At 35.9% G+C, this 14,030-nt stretch overlaps 1 protein-coding gene across 1 annotated transcript; it reads right to left on the reverse strand.

Annotated features, from left to right (window-relative positions):
• Window positions 1-11,773: 11,773 nt before the first annotated feature.
• LOC143557272 (uncharacterized) lies at window positions 11,774-13,281 on the reverse strand. The gene is made up of 2 exons (XM_077046382.1): window positions 13,164-13,281; window positions 11,774-12,880 (listed from the first exon to the last, which is right to left on the reverse strand). The coding sequence occupies exons 1-2, from the start codon at window positions 13,216-13,218 to the stop codon at window positions 11,865-11,867; spliced, it is 1,071 nt and encodes a 356-aa protein (XP_076902497.1). The 5' UTR covers window positions 13,219-13,281; the 3' UTR covers window positions 11,774-11,864.
• Between the last annotated feature and the right edge of the window lie 749 nt (window positions 13,282-14,030).

The following is a 14,030-nucleotide window of genomic DNA, read 5'->3' on the forward strand; positions in this document are numbered from 1 at the left end:
ATGAAAACAAATTAGAAAGATACTTACAAACCCCGGGTTGCCTCCCAGTAAACGCTGAATTGATGTCTACAGCTCGACAATACGTGAATTCCTCACGGTGGTCGAAGTGCACACTTACCCACCGAGTTTCCAATATACGCTCGGTAGCTTACATGCCAAGTCCATAACCGCTTTACAGTGATTGGCATGCTACTTGAATGATTATTGTGAGGCCACTTCTTAATTATTTGCCCAATATCTTGCAAGCTTACTTTATTCTTTACCAAGCCTTCATCCCCACACTTATTTGGAATAATAAGTACTGGAGAAGGCATATGATTCACATTGGCTACCTTGGGCTCTTCATACTCTAAAGGAGTTGTATCTTCTACTTGAATCACACTTTCACTTTCTTGCTTTGGAAGATCAACAACTTCCTTCTCTTCATCACCATCATACACAGTACCACTAGCCAAATCCTCTTGGTTTCGTTTGATTTCAGTTTTGTCCTCAATATTCGGATTGAGCGAGGCCAAAATTCTTTCATGTCTTAGCTCATATTCCTTTTCTTCTTCCATCATCTGTCTCTTATGCTCCATTAACGTGTTCATGATGGCATCGAGCTTAGAGTGCAGAATATTTTGTCGGTCTTCATCAATCGACTAAGAATATTCATAATCATCTTCTTCATGTGAATATTCATAATCATCTTCTTCATAATCATCTTCTTCATGAGAATATTCATAATAATCCTCATCCCAGTCTGGTTCAGTGTGTATAATCTCTTCATTAATTTGATTGGTCCACTTAGCCTCGAGAGATTTCCTTTGTTGTTCTGCTTCCTTGTTATGCTTAACCATATTATTGATCAATTTGTCAAGTTTGGATTCCACTGTCTCTTGGTAACTTGAGAAACAGGGTGTCTCCAGTTCATAGTTGTCATAATGCGGCTCTTGTTCATATTGGCCATCCATGTCTGATTGATAATCTTCATCATAATTTGGTGATGTGTGTTGGACATAGTGTGAATAATATGACGAAATCTCTTCATAGCATGTCGTCATATATCTTCGCCCATGGCAACACTCTTGCTGATTTTGTGCAACTACTGGACAATCCCGATAGTGATATGGGTCTTCACAATAACAAAAATCACCATAATTGCTCATAGTGACAGTTGCGTGCTCGGGTTTCGGGATGGGTTTTGGTTTTTACCCATAAGCGGTGACTGTCTACCCGAGTGACAGGTGTGTAAAAAGCTGTTACCTACACAAACAACACACCCCGAGTAAAAAAAAATCTTTTTTTTTACCAAACATCAATAATCATATATCAATCATCAATAATTATACAAGATTGTTCTTAATCACATGAGAAAAATTGTAAAGATTACAAACTATACATCCTGGGTGCGGTTCTAGGAGAGTAGCCGAGCCTTGACATCATTAGATCTTCAATACAGATGATATGTATCATGTGTAGGGTCTTGGCACAAGCTATGGTGGTGAAAATCGCCTCTTTGGTTGCTGGAAATCGCCTCTTGTTCGTCAAAACGGAGTTAGGGTTGTTTATAATGAAGAATATGATATAAACCTAAAATTACCGTCTGCACCCCCCATCGCGATACGCGATGGGGTCTTCACTATTCCATCGCGTATCGCGATGAACCAGAAAGTCAACATCTATTTAAAACCCATCGCGATACACGATAGGCCTTCATCCAAGCCCATCGCATATCGCAATGGGACTTGCCACCAGCAAAAATCCATAATGTTCCTCGTTTCGCGTGCTGGACATCCCGGGTCTTCATTCCGTGTCACAACAAGTCCAAATTGAGTACTTTAACGCATGTGACCTGAAATCCAATAATACACGTATGAAGTATCGAAAGTTTTAGAATAAACGATAAAAACTAAATAATAAACGAACTAAAACATATACAAATTAACTAACCAACACATCCCCACACTTATCTTTTGCTTGCCCTCAAGCAAACTCTAAAGCAAACATCAACCTCCATCATAGGTATGTAAATTATCGCCATTAATACTAGTAAGGTTTAAGGTCATACCTAGTTTCCCAGAATGACACTGTTTTTATATTGACATCCCACAAATAAGGTTTTCTGCTATTATAAAAACGATAGAGCTGCCCAGACGAGTGTACTTTTTTTCCGGTTAAGGCACACATGCTCATACCCTTCATAACATAACATCTCTCCTCTCGGTTTAATATCTGGACTAGCAAAAGATGTGCTAGTATCACTTTGCTCTCAGTATCACTCGTAAGAAAATATTTATCCATAAAGCTGCTTTGACACAAATGCAAATCAAGAGGTCTTAAAAGGGTTGTAACGGGGCTAGGTGTAAGGGTATGGAAGGGAAATATTTAAGTAGCTCAAACGATCCGACCCGGCTTATTACAAAACATCTAAATAAACGAAACTACTATACAAACTGACAGACTTATTATAAAACCTCTGAATAAGCAAACTAACATACATACTGATTTCGTATTTTTTTACCAAACATCAAAAATCATATATCAATCATCAATAATTATACAAGAGCGTTCTTAATCACATGAGAAAAACTGTAAAGATTACAAACTATACATCCCGGGTGCGATTCTAGGAGATTAGCCGAGCCTTGACATCATTAGATCTTCAATGCGGATGATATGTATCATGTGTAGGGTCTTGGCACAAGCTATGGTGGTGAAAATCGCCTATTTGGTTGCTGGAAATCGCCTCTTGTTCGTCAAAACGGAGTTAGTGTTGTTTATGATTAACAATATGATATAAACCTAAAATTTCCGTCTGCACCCCCCATCGCGATACGTGATGGGGTCTTCACTGGTCCATCGTGTATCAAGATGGTCCAGAAAGTCAACATCTATTTTAAACCCCATCGCGATACGCGATGGGCCTTCATCCAAGCCCATCGCGTATCGCGATGGGACTTGTCACCAGCAAAAATCCATAATGTTCCTCGTTTCGCGTGCTGGACATCCTGGGTCTTCATTCCGTGTCACAACAGGTCCAAATTGATTACTTTAACGTATGTGACCTGAAATCCAATAATACACGTATGAAGTGTCGAAAGTTGTAGAATAAACGATTAAAACTAAATAATAAACAAACTACAACATATACAAATTAACTAACCATCACATCCCCACACTTATCTTTTGCTTGCCCTCAAGCAAACTCTAAAGCAAACATCACCCTCCATCGTAGATATGAAAATTATTGCCATTAATACTAGTAAAGTTTAAGGTCATACTCAGTTTCCCAAAATGACACTGTTTTTATGTTGACATCCCACAAATAAGGTTTTCTGCTATTATAAAAACGATAGGGCCGCCTGGACGAGTGTACTTTTTTTTCCGGTTAAGGCACACATGCTCATACCCCTCATAAATAACATCTCTCCTCTCGGTTTAATATCTGGACTAGCAAAAGATGTGCTAGTATCACTTTGCTCTCAGTATCACTCATAAGCAAATATTCATCCATAAAGCTGCTTTGACATAAATGCAAATCAATAGGTCTTAAAAGGGTTGTAACGGGGCCAGGTGTAAGGGTTTGGAAGAGAAATATTTAAGTAGCTCAAAGGATCCGACCCGGCTTATTACAAAACATCTAAATAAACGAAACTACTATACAAACTGACTGACTTATTATAAAACCTCTGAATAAGCAAACTAACATACATACTGATTTTATATTTTTTTTACCAAACCTCAATAATCATATATCAATCATCAATAATTATACAAGAGTGTTCTTAATTACATGAGAAAAACTGTAAAGATTACAAACTATACATCCCGGGTGCGATTCTTGGACATTAGCCGAGCCTTGACATCATTAGATCTTCAATACGGATGATATGTATCATGTGTAGGGTCTGGACACAAGCTATGGTGGTGAAAATCGCCTCTTTGGTTGCTGGTAATCGCCTCTTGTTCGTCAAAACGGAGTTAGGGTTGTTATGATGAAGAATATGATATAAACCTAAAATTCCCGTCTGCACCCCCATCGCGATAAGTGATGGGGTCTTCACTGGTCCATAGCGTATCGCGATGGACCAGAAAGTCAACATCTATTTAAATCCCATCGTGATACGCGATGTGCCTTCATCCAAGCCCATCGCGTATCGCGATGGGACTTGCCACCAGCAAAAATCCATAATGTTCCTCGTTTCGCGTGCTGGACATCCCGGGTCTTCATTCCGTGTCACAACAAGTCCAAATTGAGTACTTTAACGCATGTGACCTGAAATCCAATAATACATGTATGTAGTATCGAAAGTTGTAGAATAAACGATTAAAACTAAATAATAAACGAACTAAACATATACAAATTAACTAACCATCACATCCCCACACTTATATTTTGCTTGCCCTCAAGCAAACTCTAAAGCAAACATCAACCTCCATCATAGGTATGTAATTTATCGCCATTAACACTAGTAAGATTTAAGGTCATACCCAGTTTCCCAGAATGACACTGTTTTTATATTGACATCCCACAAATAAGGTTAAGTGCTATAATAAAAACCATAGAGCAGCCCAGACGAGTGTACTTTGTTTCTGGTTAAGGCACACATGCTCATACCCCTCATAATATAACATCTCTCCTCTCGGTTTAATATCTGGACTAGCAAAAGATGTGATAGTATCACTATGCTCTCAGTATCACTCATACGCAAATATTCATCCATAAAATAAAGTTGCTTTGACTCAAATGCAAATCAAGAGGTCTTAAATGGGTTGTAACGGGGACAAGTGTAAGGGTATGGAAGGGAAATATTTAAGTAGCTCAAACGATCCGACCCGTCTTATTACAAAACATCTAAAAAACGAAACTACTATACAAACTGACTGACTTATTATAAAACCTCAAAATAAGCAAACTAACGTATATATTGATTTCATATATATATATATATATATATATATATATATATTACCAAACATCAATAATCATATATCAATCATCAATAATTATAAAAGAGTGTTCTTAATCACATGAGAAAAACTGTAAAGATTACAAGCTATACATCCCAGGTGGGATTCTAGGAGATTAGCCGAGCCTTGACATCATTAGATCTTCAATGCGGATGATATGTATCATGTATAGGGTCTTGGCACAAGCTATGGTGGTGAAAATCGCCTCTTTGGTTGCTGGAAATCGCCTCTTGTTCGTCAAAACGGAGTCAGGGTTGTTTATGATGAAGAATATGATATAAACCTAAAATTCTCGTTTGCACCCCCCATCGCGATACGTGATGGGGTTTTCACTGGTCCATCGCGTATCGCGATGGACCAGAAAGTCAACATCTATTTTAAACCTATCGCGATACGCGATGGGACTTCATCCAAGCCCATCGTGTATCGCGATGGGACTTGTCACCAGCATAAATCTATAATGTTCCTCGTTTCGCGTGCTAGACATCCCGGGTATTCATTCCGTGTCACAACAGGTCCAAAATGGGTACTTTAACGCCTGTTACCTGAAATCCAGTAATACACGTACGAAGTATCGAAAGTTCTAGAATAAACGATTAAAACAATAAGCGAACTAAAACATATACAAATTAACTAACCATCGTGGACGATTGGTGGTAAGTCGTTGGTGGTGGAGAATGGTGGGTGGTAGTGGTGATGGAGGGTGGCAGTGGCCGACGGTGGGTGGCGGTGGTGATGGACGGTGGCAGGTGGTGGACGGTGGTGGTGGCGGACGATGGGTGGTGGTGGCAGACGATGGGTGGTGGTGGGTGGTGGTGTGGTGGACGATGGGTGGTGATGGTAGACAGTGGGTTTTGGTAGGGTGTGAAGAAGTTTGATATTAGCTTATTTTTTAATACCATAAAAACACTTTTCAGGTATTTAAAAACAAACAAACAAACTGTCTTCATAGGCTTATGTCTGCGCACCCACAGACATAAGCTCATTGCAGATTTTTTAAGCAAAAACAAACAGAACCTACGTATATGCAAACATACCACAACATACATGTAAATACTAGACTGAGATGAGTTATTCTACAAAGACCAACAAAATAAGAAGTGTGAGAAGCCATAATTAATTGGCATGTGTCAAGTAGGGACCAATGAAAAAGGGTATAAAAGCAATAGTACATATTTTCTTTCTTCACATGTAAGTCACATGTTAATTCCCCCATCATTTTTAAACGCCTATATTTTTTCATTTGATTTTTTTAAAAATAAAATTCACCTTAATAACAAGCGTTTTTTTATCTTTAATATAAGTATGATTTTGATATATAAGAAAATAATAATAATTTACGTCATTGTTTCTTTCTGTTTGTTATTGTGTTTTTTCGCCATTATGTTTTTCAACTGATCATTGTGTTTTTTTTTAAATATATACTAATAACACCGTTGTGTAATAATATGTGAATACAATGAAAAATACCAACAAATTATCTAATACATAAAACCAACGATGAATACATATTTCACAATAACCTGAATCGTAAACACAATAATGAATACATATAACAACATAATGGCCTGAAACATAAGACACAATGGTAAATACATATAACATAATGACCTGAAACGTAAAACACAATGGAATCTACATATTACACAATGACTCGAACGTAATACACAATGAACATAATACTATTTTTCTCAAATTAGGTGAATATTGAGCACAATGACTAAAATACAAAGATAAGTATAAAGACAAATGTTGAGCAAAAAGACACAATGACGAACGAAAAGCACAATGACGTAATCTTTGTTTAAATTTTTATCTTTAATATGAGTATCAATTGAAAAACACAATGACCAAAATCTGTAACATAATGTATAGAAAAACCCAATTAAAAAACACAATGGACAACCAAATAACACAATATAGAAAAACCGACCAACTTTTTTTTTATATAACAATAAGATATATATATATATATATATATATGTTAAAGATAAAAAGCACTTTTTATTATGGTAAAAAAAATTCTTAAAAAAAATGTTGTAAAAGATTATAGACGTTTTAAAATGATAGAGGAATTGACATGTGCCATGCATGTGAAGAGAAAAAGCCATCATAAGTGTATTATTACCTTAATGCCATTTTCATCAATTTTTATTTTTAAATTAATCTCCACCATCAATTCTAAATATCAATGGATTATATTCTTTCTTTCTCTTCTCATTTTTGTTGTACTTTGTATTTTAACTTTACCCGTACTATAGTTACGCATACGTAAACACACACGAGCTATATTATGTAAGCATACAACAACATACATGTAAATATACTAGAGTTACACATATGTATATGCATACTCAATTTCTTTTATGATTCTCCAGCAGGCATGTATATTTTCATTGTTTTTTTCTTATTGATTCATCCAAAAAAACACCAGAAATTAGCATAAGTGTGTTATTTTATTAAGACGGCCGAGATATAGGAAAGATAGCATGTAAGGTGTGGTTGATCAAATAAATAAGTTAAAGATTTCATAGAGCATATGCAACTGGGTCCATCGATCCCATATTCCTATAGACGTTGTCACATTGACCTAGAGTAGAGAGATACTACAATGTCCTTGGCCATGTATTGTTTGTGGGAGGTGGGCATTTATGTGAGAGGAGAAGAGGGAGAAAAACATTGGTTTAAAGGGGAAGAAAGGAAGACTGAGTAACGTCTGACGAACACGCGCCTCCTAAAACTCACTCTTAAATTCCACATAACGCCCACTTTGTAAGCATTGAACCCGCAACAGTTTGTTAGGGATAAATCATGATACCACTAGGTCAAGAAGTCACTGCCTTTTAGGTTTTTGATAAAACAAAGATAGTTCTGTTTAAAAAGATCGTGACTCAAAGTTCGCTAAAAAATAGCTAAAAAACTCACTCGAATCTAATATAAGTGGGAGTGAGAGAGAGAAAGAGGTATATGATAATGTGTTCTATTTATTATTAAAATATTATTAACTTAGTAGGTGAATTGACTAATTTACCATACATAATTTAACGAGAAAAATTTTCTTAACTGTGTTATAGCTAAAGGACAAACCTTTTGGATTTGTAAACATAAATATTAAAACGAGTCAATTTTGAAGATAAAAAGCAATTAAGAAAATTGGATAGAAACATAGTAATTCTGTCTTTAATATATAAGTAATTAATTAAAGATAATAATTTATATAGAACACTTCAATAAACATAGTTTATGGGGGCAAAATTTGGGTATACTTCTTTAGGCGGGAAATCAAAATCCCGATTATCAACACGCGACGACCTCCAAAAACAACAAAAGTAAGTTAACCAATGATCATTATATACCCGTTTACCTGCCACTTTTTAATTATTAATCCAACATTTTTTAGAGCCAACCAAAATCTGCCACGTGTCCTACTTTTATAAAAGTGGAAGCTAGCATGATATTGGCGGATGTTAGTTTTATATTGGCGATTCGTCAAATACTGACGGAAGCTAGTGTTATATTAACGGTTCTTCAAAGTTAAAAATGAATTAAAAAATGGAAACCCTCTGTGGAAGAATATGTTTAAAACTGTCGGATTAGTAATTAAAAAGTGGCGAATCACCAGTTTTAAAATGAACATGTTTTATATTTTTTGGTTTAATAGACAAAATCCTGATATTGACGGGTCAAATGGACATTCTGGCTGTTTTCCGGTTTCAAAAGCCTTGGTTGTGCAATCCGTAAAAGGACAACTTGTTGCCTGTTTGCCTTCTGTTTTGATGTAAAAGAGATCATTTTACTTTTAGTTGACGTGTCTTGATTTGATATAAGTTTGTTGGCATTTAAGGAGAATTATGGTGTACTCGAAGAGTATGATCATAAAAAAAAAATTGATTTTGGAAATCAGTTGGTTGCAGCGAATTCTAAAACCGTGTTAAACAAGAAACGGAAGTATGCACAGTTTCATCTAGATTTAGGTCAATCTGATTTTATGTTTCGTGATTGTAAAACTTGTGGACTGAAGTTTGAGCCTGGAGACACGAAGCTTCACAAAGAGTTTCACAGGAATTACACTCATGGTATTGGTTTAAAGGTATACATTTATATGTTTGTTAAGTAGCAGTATACTATGATTAAGTTAATTAACATTTATATTGCTGTGGGTCCCACTTTCTTGATGACTAGCAACAGAAAGTTGTCATTTTGTGACACCGAATTGTGTCTCCGGTCCAAACACAACCCCTTTAACCCGTCTATCTATAATAGCAAAGTGGGTTGACCAGTCAAGGTGGGTAGGTTGTAAAAATTCTGTACTAATAAAGTTATAAAGGGTCAATGAATTGATAGATAAATTTTTATCTTTTATTCTTGTTTTTATCGCATTTGACGTTTTAAGTTTATTACAAATTTAGCATGACTCGTTTATTAAACGGGTTGAAAAGGGTTAGACTAGCCAGCTCAAATCACTATTATGTCATGTTTCTGGCAGTGTCATGAATTGCCACCCCTTTGAAACTATATATACCTATAAACTGCCTGTTTACTCTTTTATTGTTGCTTTTATTTTATTAATCATTCATGGCTTTTATTACTTAAGGGCTGGCGTAACGAAAGAGTTGCAGATAGTCACTTGCTAGAAAATGGGCGTGTTATTATGGTACAAAAAGATGATCCTCCTGCTCATATTAAAAAAGGTACAAAACACTTTTGTTAAATGATGAAATGTTTGATTAATATTAGTAATAATATTCATATTGATGGCAGGTTGAGGAGGTTATTAAGATGATGGAGATGGATGGATTTTTCATAAGGATTGTAAGGTGCATATTTCAACAATTTCCTTCATCATATTCATGATTTGACTTTTTTTTATCGTTTTTCGGTTTCTTGTAGGTTTATCTTTTCATTTCCTCCAGTCGGGTTGCTGGCTGTCTTGTTGCAGAGCCGATAAAAAAGGCGTATTGGTTTATTATAAACTTGGATGAAAAATGTGATGGAAGCATTACAAGGCGTATCGGTTAACAATGGCTGCTCTTTTGATATGTTCAATTTTTATTGTGAAATCGTCCATATGAGTCGAGGTTTTCCACTTCAAAGAAACTTCTATAACGTTAAAAACATTCAAGGTTTTTTCGTTTTTGACTGTTTTATTTATTGTGGATTTGTGGGCTTTATACACGGTGCGAGAAGAAAAGGAGTGTGTTGACCACTTATATGGTTGATTTGTGGGCTATATACATGATGCGGGAGGAAATGAATGTGTAGCCGTGACATTTTAAGCAAATCTCACATCGTTCGACTACTACCGGGTCGTAAGTAGTGGTCGACTTCAAAGTATCACTAATGTGTTTTTGGTTCTTTGACAATGATAAAAGAACTCTATGTTAACGTGTTCAGTGAATCTCACTCCTGGAGTCAAAAAAACGTGTTTAGTAAAAGCTATTAATTTATTTTAGATCAAGTATCATTATTAGTTTAGTACTTAATCAAGCATTCAATATCATGATTCAAAAGTGATAATGTGGGAAAAAAGTTAACAGCAGAAAGGATGATATTAAAGTGTAGAACAATGACACAATCTCCACTCACTTTTGTCTACTTTTGTAAAAGAAAAGATTAAGCATAGATGAAAGATTTATAAGCACAATAAGAATCAATGTTGAAACCTTTAATTTCTTGTATTTGTTTACAGCGAATTGAAATCGACATTAAGTTTGAAGGGGCGGTCATGCTTGATAACAATCGATATATTAGAGATTAGTCTAAACTTGATTGTTTTATCTATTTGTGATTATGAAATTGATTACAAATAAGCATATTAAAACCGACTAATCCTTATTAGATTAAACTAGAAGAAAACTTGTCTCTTGATTTGATAAACCGAGCACCCCTTTAACCACAAAATCAAACCATCTTGACAAGAAATCTTGTTCTGAGCTACTATAAACATGATTCGGACCTGCTAAACCCGCCATAATGCTAAAATGCTAATCTGTCACAAACTGGTTGTTAAAATCTGTTGCTGACTGATCTGTTTGGTCACTATCTGTCACAGCAGAGACCGTTTGGTCGATTTTCTATTTCCCGTCATCAACGATCAACGTATTTTTATCACATCGAGTTGGTGGATCAACTTGGTATTCCTTTATTAACTACAACTTCCTTGGTAAATGGTAATCATGTGTAGAATCAGTCCGGTTTTTTGATCAAGAAACTCAATCTTGCCATGGATAAACTGCTTTTATAAAAAGTTTATAATCTTTTACCTTTGATCAGAGATAAAATCAGTTGGGAAGACTTCAATATTAGATATATGAATTGGTTTGACTTTGACCACTTGCAGTCTCCAATTGAATGTCAATAAACAATTCTGATTAAAAGATATGTATCCATGCTTACGTTACAATAGTCATGGTTACACTGATTGAGATTTTTTATACAGTTGCATAAAACTGAAGGCCTCTCGGTCAAATTTCATATTGGGAGAGTTATTTACACCAGAAGAACAGTTTTGATGTTTACTGCATATATTAGTGATCTTAATTCAAAGGTAAAACATAACTATGCAGAATAGTTGCTTAGGAAACATAAGTATTTCACAACTTTTATATTGAGATCGCTTGAGTTGTTGAAATACCGAATGGCTACTCACTTTATACACCTAAGTTATCAACAAAAAATTATGAAGTTCATTCATTTCATAAATCTCTATAACTCGTTTTATCATAAATGTTTCTCAGTTGTTTTGGTATTTTATTTATAAAGAACATAAATCATTTCTTTTTTACTTTTTAGCCAAACCATTCCATAGATTCAAATACTTGTACACAAGTTTACCGAACAGAGCTACATCAAAAGACAAAAGACAAAGTGTTTTAGTACAAAATATTACATTGTTCATAAAATATGCTTCCCTAATCTCCCCTTAGTATTAACACACTGTGAATGACTGATTCATCGTCGACGTGGCAGTCAGCAAGGGTATGGTCATCCATCAGTTGCCTCCCCCCATAGATAAATCTCATCTGATCTGGGGGGATACCTTCGATAGTCTCAAACTTTAGTTTCACATTGTAGACGGTGTCAGTGTGTTTGACTTTCAGAGTAACGTTCTTTCCGGTTTGAGACATGATAAATATATTCATATATCTTGCTGATAAGCGCACAAGTGTGAGTGTGGATTCCTCGTTGATGTTACAGTCAGCAACGGTGTCGATGTTGTCCAGAACCGTTTCATCGAAGATCAACTCTTGCTCGTCGTGGGGAATATCCACCTCACCCTCGATCATGGATTTTACATAGCCGATTGTGTTTGAAGGGTTGACTTTCACAGGTATGACCGTCCCTTCGAATGTCTTGACGAATATCTTCATTGATCCCCTTGACCTGCGCACAAGTGTGAGGGCCGATTGCCCGTGAATGTCGAAGTCGGAAAGGGTCCCACTGTCCCTAAGAGCCATTCCGTCGAAAATCAACACCTGCTCGTCAACAGGAACACCCTCCTTATACATGATCCACAACTTCACATTGGCGATGGTGTCCGTGGGGGTGACCAACAAAGAGATGGTCTTTTTGTTGAAAGTATGCACAAATATTTCCATCTTTCCGTGTGGCGCCATATCAATGCGAGTAAGAACCGACCCGTCGTTGATGTTTAAGTCAACAAGTGTACTGCTATCTTCAAGGGCAACACCACTGAAGACCAGCACGTGCGCAAAATCACCCATTTTGGCCTTGACGTTGCCGATGGTGTCGGAAGGGTTGACTTCAAGATAATAGGTGATCCTTCCTTCAAGGTTCTTGATGAATATGCTCATAATAAGTGCGGATCTATTGAACTTCTTCTTACCCTGGATCTTGCGTTGAATTTGACCGATGGTGTCCGAATCTTTGACCGCAACACGGGTGGTCATATCAGTGATGGTTATCACTGAAGATGCGATCAAACAAGTAAATTAAGATTGAAAGAAGCAAAATCCATTTGCAGTATTGATATGTTTACAACATAAGGCTTAAAATCATAAATTAAATAATTATGTGTTGATGATCGGAAAGATCCTATAATTGTTTACAAAATAAGTAAGCAATCTAATGAACCATCAATTAATTTAATAAACTCTAAAACAAGTACAGAATAAGAATATAGCAAGTATTAATTATTATAAAATATAAAATAATAAATTGTTGGTGATGATGATCGGAAGGATCCTTACCGTTGATCTCATAACTGCCGTCGAAGTCACCGGGGTGTCTTCTCGATGAAGCCATTATTCCTTAAAAAAATGATTGATCAGGGTTTTGCATCAATTCCAGTACATATATAAAGGCCGGCCAATTAACAAATAAAATAGCATATAAATTTAGACTTAATATGCAACCAAAAATCAACGGGTAGTTTTTTGTCATCTTGTGTCAAGCCACAGGCATATGTGTCGTTTTTGAATTCATACGTATGACATGATTTTCAGGTTCGTGTAAAACATTTGATTTCTTGTTGGGTTTGATACGCCAACCCTGTTTATAGGGATACAGCTTAGTTGGGGCCAGGGGTGATCCCGCCTCCCTGCGTTTGTTTGCTCGTGGTGTAAATTTATTCATTTTCGACCGAAACCTTTTATACATAGTGTAAATTGACTCGTTTTTGTCTGAAATTTTGAGCCTGGCTCCCTCTGGTTTATGAATTATTTTATACATAGTGTAAATTGACTCGTTTTTACCTGAAATTTTGAGCCCGCTCTCCTCGACGTTTATGTCCAAGCTTCGCAACTGCATGTTTAACAGCTCTCCTACCTAATGGTGGTCTATCATGAAAATGGACTACTCATTTGGCTTTGTGGCATCACTTTATATTTTTTATAACTTAATCAAAAGGAGTTTTTTTTATGTCTGTGACTTATGATTTTCTTCTATTAACTAGCTAATTTGCATGACTAGTATATACCAATAACAACTTAATTTTGTGCTATATAACAATATAAATCATGTATAGTTATGTGTTATGAAAATGAGGTTAGATAGCATGAAAAATATGAAAATTTATGTAGCACATGGTTGGAAAAAGACACAAGTATGCATACATG

Source organism: Bidens hawaiensis, unplaced genomic scaffold, assembly GCF_021521415.1.
Source record: "Bidens hawaiensis isolate Kalapana, Puna unplaced genomic scaffold, B.hawaiensis_p1.1 tig00018852_1, whole genome shotgun sequence".
Taxonomy (NCBI): domain Eukaryota; kingdom Viridiplantae; phylum Streptophyta; class Magnoliopsida; order Asterales; family Asteraceae; genus Bidens; species Bidens hawaiensis.